Source organism: Varanus komodoensis, unplaced genomic scaffold (assembly GCF_004798865.1).
Source record: "Varanus komodoensis strain SLA01 unplaced genomic scaffold, ASM479886v1 scaffold4, whole genome shotgun sequence".
In the NCBI taxonomy this organism is placed as follows: domain Eukaryota; kingdom Metazoa; phylum Chordata; class Lepidosauria; order Squamata; family Varanidae; genus Varanus; species Varanus komodoensis.
The window spans coordinates 9,328,978-9,341,591 of record NW_025335941.1 but is presented as its reverse complement, the minus strand read 5'-3'; the positions used below and the strand labels follow the sequence as shown (position 1 = coordinate 9,341,591).

Below are 12,614 nucleotides of genomic sequence, written 5' to 3'. Positions count from 1 at the left end.
AAGCTCTCTTATAGTAACAAATATAAGAATAAATAAGAAATGCTTGTTTCATTCAGGGATTCAAGCAGCTGGACAAATGGCCAGTAGGAGAAGCTAGGGCAGGGGTCAGCAACCCGCAGCTCCAGAGCCACATGTGGCTCTTTCATCCCTCTGCTGCAGCTCCCCGTCACTCAAAATATGCGTCACAACTGCCAATGTGCGACACCCACCGGCACACGATTTATTGAGCTTTTCGACCCCCGGGAGGCCATACATCCAAGAAAAGAAAAGTTTCAGAAGACCACAGAACATTTAATTGTACGTGGGCAGCTTCATTTGGTTTCACTGCTCATGAGCCTGGTTTACCAATATGCTTAATATGTGGTGAGAAATGGGCAAACAACAAAAAGTTGAATGTTGCAAGACTTCCAGAATAAACACACAGCCTTTGCTGAAAAATATCCGGATGGAGACGAGAAAAAAAGCCATTTCAGAACTGATGTGGAAGTTTGATCTGAGCAAAAATCATTTCAAGAAGTGGATTAAGTCTGCAAAACATATGCTAGTTTTGTGGCCGCTCAGGAAATAGTCAGGCACGGGAAGCCATTCACAGATGGAGGTTATATAAAAAATCATTCACTGATTTCATAAATGCAACACACTATAGTTTTTTTTATACATAGCATAAAGGTAAAAAATGATGTATGCAGTGTTATCTTCATTTTAGATGTCAAAAGGGTTTTGTGGATCCTGGTGTTTTCTTTTCTGTGGGAAACGGGTCCAAATGGCTCGTGTTTAAGGTTGCTGACCTATAGTTTAATTTATACAGGAGACAGCAGGAGACAGCAGGAGCTTTCTAGAGAAACTCTATAGCAGATGTTGCCTAAACAGGAGAGCTGGATACAACATAACTCAGAGGGACAAGGAGCAAGGGTCTATCACTGTGTTGTTAAGAATGCTTGTCATAGGATCATCCAGAAAATTTGACCATGCTCAAGTATTAGGCAATTAATATCAAGCAGGGTTTTAACTCTACATTTTTTACTCTGCTGTTCCTGAAATGCAGCACTCCTGGTATCTTTGCTGAATTTCTATAAAGCAAGCAGAGGGAATTACAAAAAAGGCTAAAAGCAGAGGGACAATAGTATGATTTCACTGAATTTCTATCCTGCCGTTTTCCCCTTGTAAGGAATCCAAGGCAGTTTACATATTCCTCCTCCATTCCATTTTATGTTCACAACAGCCAGCTTAGTAGCTGAATTAGGGTGAGAGTAAGTGATGGGGCCAAAGTCCAGCTAGCTTCATGGCTGAGTGAGGACTCAAACTAGGATCTTCCAAGTTCCCAGTCCAGCACTCCAGCCACAATGCCACACTGGCTTTCTGCATGTTCATACATGCAACTCAAGCTTCCATAACATTGTTCTCTGTAGCTCTTCCCACTTCTGCAGAGGCAAGTCATATCTGGAGATGAGAAATAGTATGCTTACTCAGGTGTGGGAGAAGGTACTGTAGAGAAACTACAAAGAAAAAAAACTGTTTCATTTCTGATTCCTCCTTTGACAGTTATTGAATACTCTTTGTTTGAATCATGGCCTCTTGATATCAAATTTCTATTTTTCTGAGATAGTTTTTCATTATTTAGAACTCTGGAAATTGAAGTGACTCTCGCAAGGCAAAATACATTTCAAACAGTAAAATGTTGTGATATATAAATACAATACTTCTAACAAGCATTTGCACTTGTATTTCTTCTTCAGACTGAAGAAAATCATATGCAAGTATTTCCATACTAGTGTAAGAATGGCCAAGCAAATGTCAGATGAAATTATATGCTAACAAGGGCACTCTGATGAAAATATTATATATATGATAGGCTTTTCATTTAACTGTTATTATTCAAAAAGATTCCTGAGTCATGGTGTCTAGTTAACTGAAATCAGTTCATTTTGTTGCATCCACTGAAAGGGGCAAAACAAACTGAGCTGTGAAGGAAGAGATGAACATTGTAGAAAAATTACTGTAACATGCCTTTTACTAGTGGCCCCACATACTGACAACATGATTGTTGATTGTTCCCATCAACTCAGTAATTCACAAAGCATGAAACAGTTCAGAGAAAGATCATGGCAAGCACTGTACAATGAAACATAAAAATGATTGAGACAAATTAGAAAAAATATAAAGGTAGCTAAGTTCTCACCAACACTGAAATTAACTTGAAATTTAAAATAACTTTCCATATAGTATACAAATAGTAACAGAATTACTAACACACGGATTAGTGGTGTATGCACTTTCAAGACCTCACACTTATACCATTAACCTACCAATTAGTAAAACATCCAATAATTATTTCCCCTCTTTTCTTCACTCTTTGTCTTGTCTATCCTAATGTTTATTGTACTCCAACTGTGGGTGACATGCAAACACCACATAGATGTTAACAGTAGTGTATTATTGCTTTGTGCTTTTAATTTTTTTTTTTTTTTTTTTTGATATGTAAGCCTAGGAATCCGGATAAGGTTTCTAGGCTTAGCTATTTACTGGCTACATTTCCATACTGCTTAATAGTTGAAACTCTTTGGGAAGTTCACAAGATTTAGTTAAAAGCAACAAAAAAGCAATCGCCATATACAATCTAACTAAAAAATTCTGACACTGTTCTAAAAAAAAGGATAAATAGGGGTTGAAAAGACCTGAGCACAGCCATCTGGTGAGCCTTTCTGCTCAGGATGTTCCAGAATCAAAGCACTACCACTGAAGGGGGCCTATCTCAGTTAGCCACCTGCCTTGCCTTAGTTGATGAGGGCACCTGGAGAAGAGCCTCAGAAGATGACCTTAGGCCCAGGGTACAAATTGAGGTGTTTCTTGAACCAGTTAAGGCTTTAAAGGTTGATACTAATATTTTGAATTGGCCCCATTAATACACTTGTAGCTAGTACAGATAACAGGACACCAGCATAATGCAAAAACATTCACATAACTCAGGGTGGGAATCCACATCTTTCACGCCAGCTACACCTTTCCAAACAAACCTTCATTTTTGCTCTCTGTTATCATCTACTCGAGCCATCTCACAATTTTCAATCCCTTCCTCTTCTCTACATTCATGATTTCAAAGGGCCCTCTCTTTTCTGGGGCCATAACCATGTTTCTGTATCAACCTCTCCCCTCATGGATCAAGAAATAGTAGGGAGAAAGCAGAAAGAGGAGGAAAGGGGCATATAAGACACACTAGAATATGTGTTGCAAGCATTTTTTCTCATATAAACTCAACATTCATCTTCTGAATCCAATAGACAGGCCAGGATCCAAAGTACTAATAATGGAATTTTTTATTTCTTACTTCTGAACATAAGACGACACCTCCCTATCTATCCAATTCAAACAGTTGTTTATGAAACTCCCCATGCTTTTGAAAGTAGTATGTCTATCATGGGAATGTGCTTTTGAAAATACGGAAAACAATCTAAAGTCCCTTAGGGCCCACAGAGTCTTTGGGTTCTTGCCATCCTAACAGAAAACTTAAGAGCTGACCAATGATTAACATTTCAAATAAAATTTCCATATGGAATACAAATATTCAAATAAGCTTGTCTTGTGTATACTTTCATAAATTTCATCTTGAAAAATCACAGCTGAAGCTATTTTTGTTCTAAATTCAAATCAATTCATTCTATATAAGATACACAGAGTAAGTAAAGGCAAAGCAGTTTTATTACTCTACAGTGTAATTCTTCATGTTCCTCTAAACAGCAACATTAATACTTTTATTAAGTCAAACAGTAAAAATGCAGACTTTCCTTTAAAAGAGTTTAAGCACTTACCTGCATGCTTTTAGAACTTCTGCAGAACTGGGATATATGGATACTGACATTGATGGTATGATCTGGGGATTAGGCTTGTGAGCACTAAGAGGAGGATTGGTTTTTACGGGGCTCTGAGAGTCCTCCAATGCCTCTCCATTAACTGCATGTCCACTGTGAGGGCTGTTAAGGCTGGTAACACTGTTTGTGGTAGTCTGTTCAGTAGATTTTGGAGAAGGTGTTGCTGTGGAAATGGCTGAGGATGGGGAGGAGGCAACAGAATTCTCAGTCTTTGTATGAACAGTTGGATGAATGTTATTGACTTTGTCACAGGTTCCAGTACCCACATTGTTATTGGCTTTTCCCATCAACAAGGCAGAGAGCTGAGGATTGTCTGAACTAAGTAAACCTGGTGACTTAGAATCTCCATGGCTAGGGCTAGAAACAGCATCTGCCGTCACCTGATGGACATGATTAGGAAGTCCTTCTACACTGGCAGTGCTGTTAGGTGTCTCTCCAGAATGCCTGTTTATGTCAGGCACTGCTGATGTGTTTCCTGAAGGCTTGCTCTCTTTGGTTAAGGTAATGCCTTGTTGTCCACCTGAGGTAGCAGTGTGAGAGGGGAGGTGATTGAGAGCAGCCCCCTGTGTTACTGAATTGCTAGGCATGGTAGGATGTCCATTCTGATTTTGAATACCAGTGCCAGCCGCCTGGAGATGCTGGGAAGGCCCAGTGGAAGAGAGAGGTCGTTCACTATTAGGACCTGCCAAATGTGAACTCTGACCTTTGTGAAGCCCCTAAAGAGAAGAAAAATGATTTTATTTATATATCTTTCTATTAATATAAACTTCATAGTCTTGACTATTTCTGGTTGCACAAAATATAGAAATAGGCACAAAAATATCAGGTGACTGAAAGATTCAAGATCAGACTATTCACCTGTTTTTCAAAGATTTCAACACTACATGTTAGATAAACAGGAAAATGTACGCAATCACAAAAGCAGTTTTGAAAATATAAAGTATCTGGAAAGAGAAGATCCACTTTTACCCTTTTACCTGCAATGGACCTGTAGATGCATTGTGACAACATCACCGAACTATAGATTGTGATGCACATTTTGGGAAAGAGCAGGAGAGGCAGCGCAGTGCAGATTCCAGAAACAGCATGACATTGGAACAGGTATTAACTCTTTCAGTTTACAATGGAAATTCGCTTAGGTGTCTTGAGGGCAATTTTTTTTTGCCACAGGCCTCTAAGCAAGTGGTTATTTGTAGAAAGTACAGTGGTACCTCGATTCACAAACGCCTCAGTACACAACCAAATCAGGATGTGAACAGAAATTTTGGCAAAATTTTGCCTCCGTGAACTCTGCATCGGGTGATGACCATAATTGTGGCCATGTTCCCACACGAACACGATCGTGGCCATTTTCCCCACATGAACACTCTAAATAACAACCTTCTCCCCACCCACCATGAGGGGGAGTCATGAGGACGTGCTCACCTCGGTTGAGGCCTTTCCGGCTCCTCGCCACCGACCCTCTTTCGAGCTGGAGGCAGGTTCCCTTGCAGGCACTCGCCCTGCTCTGGGAGGGGGAGCAGGAGGCCAGAGAAGCGAGAGCAGGGCAGCTCCCCTGGCCAGGAGAGGGCTGTGAGGAGGGAGGTAAGGGCTGCTTTCCATGGGCCAAGGCGAGGGGAGGTGAGGGACAGGGTCAAGGCTGGCAAAGCAGGGCGCCTCCCGCCTCTCCCCGCTGCGGGGGGAAGAAGCATGGCAGCTGCTCAGCGGCAGTGGCTTGCCCCGAGAAGGTCATGGCGGAGGTGCAGGTGTCACGGCCCTGCTCCCGCTCCTCCTTGGCCTGTCCGCCCCCAGGCTTGGCAAGGCAGCCATGGCTTTGCTTGCAGCCCGGGGACATGGTTCATATTTTTGTGGTTTAAAAAAATATTACGTATTTATTTAAACTTTTATATGCCATCCTTTATGTATAACATAAAGTTATGGTTCAGAATGGATTAACCTTATTTACATTGAACCTCATGGGGAAATTTGACTTGGTTCGTGACCAATTTGGGTCATGAACAGAAACGAATTAAGTTCGTGAACCAAGGTACCACTGCATCAAATTATTAGCAATATATTAATAAAGCAAACACCTTTAGGTCCCAATCAGCAAACTAGTAGATTGCAAGTAGTTATGCCATCTCTTCTTAATTAGAAAAAGTCTAATGGCTTAAAAATGATGGATATTTAAACCACCAGTGTTTCCTTTAATACTATAAATACCCATTCTTGAACAAATATACATACAAATCCAGATGAACCTTTTCAGTACAGTACAGTTCACATATATATCCTATGAATAAAACCTTCCCACTGAAGTAACTGGTTGACAAAATACTAGCAGCAAAAGTTTTACAAGAAAAAGTTACATTAAACATTTAATTTCTGATGCTGAAATGCTGACAGTTCAAAGGTTTTGAGGCAAACTAGTGATAATCTTTTTTGCCCCAAAAAGCAGTGTGGTGGAACACATTGTATACTTCCTTTTAAAGTGTAGCAGGTTTCAAGGACTACTTTCCATTCATTCCTGAGTTCAGGGAAAGGAAGATATTTATTTATTCATTCATTCATTCTAATTGTAAGCCACCCCTAATTGTAAGCCATTCTAATTGCTGGGAACAGGTTAACCCATTATATTCAAAAGCTGCACAAAGCTGTGGCTATTAGTATAATTTATATTTCAGATCTGTAGTAATTTAAATGCAATTTTGTTATAAAGTAGCTACACATGTAATAATGCCAAGAATGGTGGAAAAAGTAGTAGTCCTATCTATTTTTTTAAAAGTGAAAATTGATATAATGGTAAGAGCAAGAAAATAATCATGATTTGATGCCAATTAATATCTTATCAACTTGGATTGCAAACTTCCAAATGGCTATTGTTTACAATACTTTTACAAACTACAGGATAGAGAGAATACCTGCCCAGTCAAGCTCAACAGAATGGAAATGCAAAATAACCTGCATCTCTTTGCTTCTCCTGATATCAGAGGTATGTGGAAGACAAGGCACCAGCTTTTCTAGCCTCACCTTCATCAAACTGGTACCCCTCCAGATATTTTGTCATGCTGCTCCCAGAATACCTGTTCATTGGCCATGCTGCATGAGGTTGATGGGAAAGGAAGTCCAAAACATTGGGTGGGCACCAGACTGAGAAATGCTTTTCTAGCTTGTTATATAGCTAGCCATGATGTGCAGCCCACCTGCACCATTCCATGAGTGAACTGCTTTGAGAGTACAAACCCTGGTGCACTGCTATTGCTAGCAATTAGCAGCACATAGGACAACCTTGCAGAAAGGAGATAAGGATGAAAAGGGTAGATATAGAAGGACAAACAGACTGAAGGAATAAAAAGAGAGAACTGAGGAGTGGGTAATAAAGGATAAGGAGTTTGAGTGCAGTGTGGGGTGAAGTAAGAGAGGGAATGGTACTAGGAATGGGGGGGAAGGGAAGGGAAAAGTGATGAAAAAAGGTAACATGCAGCAGCTGAATGATTGTGTGCTCAGAGATTTGTAGCTTCAGGGGAAAGAAAGACTTCTGCACACAGAACAACAACAACAACAGGGCTACATAAATTCTGGGTGGGGAAACTTAAACAGAAGGTAACAGAGCTGGTTTTGTCAGCAATGGCAAAAAGGAGCAGAACATGTGACATGACATATAGAGGAAAGGGAAGGAAAAGTTGAGAGGAAAATGGAGAGAGGTATGAAAAGAGTTGTTTCACAGACCTGACATGGTGCAGGAAGTTGCAGAGACAAAGAGAGGGTTAACAAATGATTTTTAACATGTTGGAAAGAGCAGTAGTAACAACTAAAAGACCAAAATGATTGTTAAATCAGTATCAAACATAACAGAGGGGTTATAGATTGGAAACCATTTAAAAACACAATGGGAACATAACTTTTTCAGGTACAGCAGGAAAGTTCATTTACATAAATTTAAAAGTTAGTATATCTTATACTCTAAAATACTATATTATACTACTAGCACCTGAATAAGATAAGATCTACAGAAATAATAAATATGCTTGCTGAGATGTAATTAGCATATAGCAAAGACATTTTCATTAAGATTCAGATGGATATTAGTAGAATGACTAACAATTTACCATCAGACCCTCAAAGTACATTTACTTGAAATGTGCAATTCAAATTTATATACTAAAAATATTCTTCTCATATATTTTAATTTTTGCAAAATCTATAATAAGAAAAAAGGAAGAAATTCACAAATAAACCCCTAAATGTAAAAAGATGGGTTGAACAAGTCTGGCAATAGTGCAATTGTTATGTGAAATTGTAAAGTTAAAGGTTGGAAAAAAGTGCGAGCAAACATAATCATAGAGTGACATAATCTGAATATACTGGAGGTAAAGGTGCAACGCATACAGATGTTGTACAGTAATGCTACTTTCATATACAACTCTTGAAATGTTACTAACTTTACCATGTTGGAAAAGAAACACTCACCCTAGTATTGTCCAAACTAGCTAACAACTGAAGTTTTAAGAAGCTGTTTGCTGTTAGTGCATTCATCATTTCAGGTAACTTCCCTGAAGTTCTCTGAATAATCAATAAATGGATGCTTGATAATGTTATCAAAAAGGAATCTGAAGATAAGGTGATTCAAGATTTTCATGAATCAGGGTTATCCATGGGCTTTGGGGGCCTTTGATATGGCATCAGAACCCACAAGTGAGTTCTGCAACTACAAACACTACTCTGCCATGGACTTAAAAGTCCATAGGACTTAAGTCTATAGGGCTTAAAAGTCAATTTCACAGAAATCTACACAGGAGTTTCTGGACAAACCCACAATGCATGTATCTTCTGGAATTAGCTTAGACATTTCAGGAAGTCAACTTCTCCTCTGACAGGTAGGAACATATCAAAAGTGTAACCTGTGGCACTGTTGATCACTGCCCATCAGATACCTGCCATCAATTCTTGTCTACCTACAAGGCTTCTTGAATATCCATGGAAAAGAGTCACAATCTGAGCTGTTGCACTAAGCCAGCAGAAAATAATTTCTGAACAAAGGCCACTGTGTACTGTTGTAGATTGGGATTTTAATGTCTATAAGCCACCTAAAGAGCCCTCTAGGCTATTGAGGCAATATATAAATGCAACAAATAAATAATATAATGAAGTTACCAAATAAATAATCATGAAATCTTCTAAGTTTGAATCAATTCAGCAACACTCACTACAAATAAATAGCTCAACAGTGCTGAATGCTGAAACAGTTAAGTCAAATTTGACTTCCAAAGCTTTTCAGTCTAGGACTCCCTATTTAAGTTTTTCATACAGCTTCAAATTCTGCTACTTTGCTGGTAACTAGGAAAACTGACAAAGCAAATAACTGACCTCTGTGACTACATCATTTTCTAGTGGTGAGAATGCCATACTACATTAGAGTTAAACAGGCAAAACCAAAACAATAGCAGCAAGCTTTGTTTCAAAAAAGTAACAGCAATGGTGACTAACAATTAACTAGATACTTAAGCAACTGCACTTATGAGTTGCCAAATTAACTTAACAGGTATTCTATAGGATTGTCCTGGAAAAAAATATTCAGAGTTCCTTATTGTCTTAGAAAAGCAACTCAAGATTAGGACAGATCAGTTTTACTAAATTAGCCATATATTATTAAATTCTGTTATAGACCAAATGTCTGTATAAAAATATAACAAACATTTATATTAATTTCAATTTCATTTCCTTACAGCACAGCTTCAAATGATCTTTATGATCTTTCTACTTGAAGAATGTGACAAATACTATGCCAAAAAGTTACATTCTTGCATCAGTATTTTGCTTTGCTACAGCAGAAAGATATATTGCATACCTGAGTGGAGTTAGATAGTTGTTTTTTCCACGGCTCCTCTGCGCTGCTGGTCAGGTTTGTGCGGTTATGAGGTAGAGAGAGTGCGTTTCGCTGCAGGTAAGGCACATTTCCATTACTTCCACTTCCTGTTATGTGATTATTGCCTATCAAAATAGTGTCTGTACTACCCAGCGTTCTTGCTGTGCTGCAGGGAACTGAGCCTGCTGGAAAGGGTCCATTTGCCATAGGCTGCCCAGGGCAGGTTGGACGGATTCCATGCTGTGTGATGTTAGGCACTCTGGTTAGAGCAACCTGAGGCTGCTGACCAGAGACAGAGTTTGTAGGCAGTGATGAGTCAGCTGTTGGCCCATTAGCAATTCCAGTAGATCGTACCTGTGCAACTCCCGTCTGCCTCATCTTTTTAAAAAAAGAAATAAAATATAAAGGTTAGCCACGTAATTTACAGAATTGTGGTTTCCTCAAGCTGCTTTTATTCAAAACATATATGAATTAAACTAGAGAAATATTATACAGACACATATTTTGAGACTTTATACTCTCTCTCAATGGTGCTAGGCTCTGCACCCCCACCCCAAATCCAATACACAAAAAGCAGTTTCACATATTATACTCACACATAATGCTAACCCATGGTTTGCTGCCCTCACCAGGGTTTGTTTTTTCAATCCTTGCATTTCTTGCTTTCCTCCTTCTTCATGCTCCTATATCCCAAATGACTTCATGATGCTAGATCAGCTGTTTTTTTGTTTTTTGCACAATTCTTGCCCATTGCCTCTGGGCCAGCTCTTTTAGCACAACATTCCCCCATGAGCTATTTAACTAATGCTGAAGCAGCCATGCATGTGGCTGCCATTTTGAATCTTATGTAAATCTAGTAACAATAGGATATTTTAGAGTTAAATAATCTTCACATAACTCTAAAACAGACCGCTGTTTAACCCTTATAGAATGCACAGCTACCATATTCGCAAAATATTATACTCATGGATTTTGTACTCAGATACAAAATAGTTTTGCATTCATAAATATTTGTATACCTAACCATTAGGAGAATATATAATGTTTCTTCTATGAAGCACTGGAAAAAAGAAACCATCTTTCTTTTCCTCTCCCAAGAAGCCTAGAAGATTAATTATTATGGCAACAAAATTTGGCAACAAAACTGCATGAAGACTCAGAAGTGCCAAATGCAGCTTGTTTTCAGTGGCAAATCACTCTTTTTTTGGCAGCAGCACAATGGTAACAGCAAGATAAGGTGCACACGTGTGTGTGCAAATTGTCCTTTGGCCTCAAAAGTACCCAATGTTGCTGACTACCTAGAGTACAATGTTGGAGTCAGGAAGGTCTATAGAGGTCTATAAAGCTGGCACATTTGAGAAGGTTCTGGACCTAGAGCAAGGCCTCTAATGCTACATAGACACGCCCGTGCAAGAATATGGTTCTTAAATATAGAAGGTCCCAAACCAGTCAGGTCTCTAAAGGTCAAGCCCAATACCTTAAATTCACCTCAAAAACATACAGGCAGCAGATCAAACAAAACCAGGGTAAAATGCTCTAACTGGCCAATTCCAGCCATCAGTCTGAAGGCAGGATTTTGCATCTACTGAAATTTTTGGACTTGTTTTACAGGCAGTTCCATACACAGTGCTTTATTGCAGTCCTAGAACTAGGAGTCTGATAGTTTCATCTGCTGCTCCAGTGTCTCTGGAGAAAGGGTGAAAATAGATGTGGCATGTAATCAAGAAGCAAATTAATGTATGCTAACTTATCGGTCCAGTTTTTGTCTTTCTTACACAAAATCAGGGTAAGTTATTCTGGAAATGCAATATACATGGCTCCTGAGAATCTAAGCTCTCTAAAAGGAATCCTCAAGATAGTGAAAGTGGGAACTGCAAAGAAGATGGTTCATCCATCTGTGCTTTTATAATTTTCCAGATCGCCTTGTGAATTCTTGAGAAATTTTCACTGGTTACAAGTGGTCTAATGTCCAAATTCATGTAAATATCAGGGTTCAATTTAAATTAGTAAACAGCTTTCTCTAGTATATCTTTGGCTGAGTTCACACACTGCACTCATCTCAGGAAGAAACATACCATACTGACATACTACACAGGTATACTACTTATCTATCAATCATCTTGCAACAAGACCTTGCAGAATATTACCTCATTCCCCATCTGCCTTATCTGGGAAAGAATATGCCTAATGCTAGTGAGTGATCAATTACATAGCCGCTATCTCTTCTTCAATGTATACACTCTATACGGGTTTATCCTGTGGCTATTTACTAAGTATGCTACCTAAAAAACCCTCTTCATGCTGGCTTATCATTGACCGAGAAGCTTCTTAAAACAGTTTATGTATTCATTAGCATTAATGTTCTGCATTTATAATTTAGAACTCCAAAATTCAAATTTAAAATAAAGCTTAACATTGCATGAAAATATGATATTAGCAAAATGAGTGTCAATAACTCTCATGTGAACATGCAAAGAAGAGTTCTTTGCTATATTGGGCATTGTTTGGAAAAGAAACAGACTAATTAAATAGGACATAGACAGAACAGAAATAAATGTGTTTGCTGGCACCTGCTGGTGTTGCTGCATCAAGACAAACTGACTCTCCAGCTGTTCCAGCATAAGTTTCTGTGCTGGATTTAAATTATTTCTATTTGCACGCAGCTGTTCCAAGTGCTGGGGGAAAAACAAAACATGGTCCTTAGACTTCTAGCATAAGTTTATATTTGTTTATAAGTATGCATATGACCAAATATATGTTCTGAAAACATTTATTCATGAAGATATGCACACACTTAAGACCACAGACTCCCTTCCTTCAAACAGGTCATGCTAACTACTGACAATTCCATTTTATCTGCTCAAGACTTAATCTTCCAGCTAGAGGACATAAGACAAATATAG

The 12,614-nt window shown here is 38.8% G+C and overlaps 1 protein-coding gene across 3 annotated transcripts in view; it reads right to left on the bottom strand.

Annotated features, from left to right (window-relative positions):
- The window catches only part of KDM6A (lysine demethylase 6A), a 139,648-nt gene that overhangs the window by 33,376 nt on the left and 93,658 nt on the right, over positions 1-12,614 (bottom strand). For all 3 annotated transcript variants that reach the window (XM_044442763.1, XM_044442764.1, XM_044442765.1), the window contains 3 exons: positions 12,282-12,386; positions 9,694-10,089; positions 3,807-4,582 (listed from right to left, as the gene is read on the bottom strand). In XM_044442763.1, the coding sequence (XP_044298698.1) occupies positions 3,807-4,582; positions 9,694-10,089; positions 12,282-12,386 (1,277 nt within the window). The remainder of the gene's footprint in view (positions 1-3,806; positions 4,583-9,693; positions 10,090-12,281; positions 12,387-12,614) is intronic.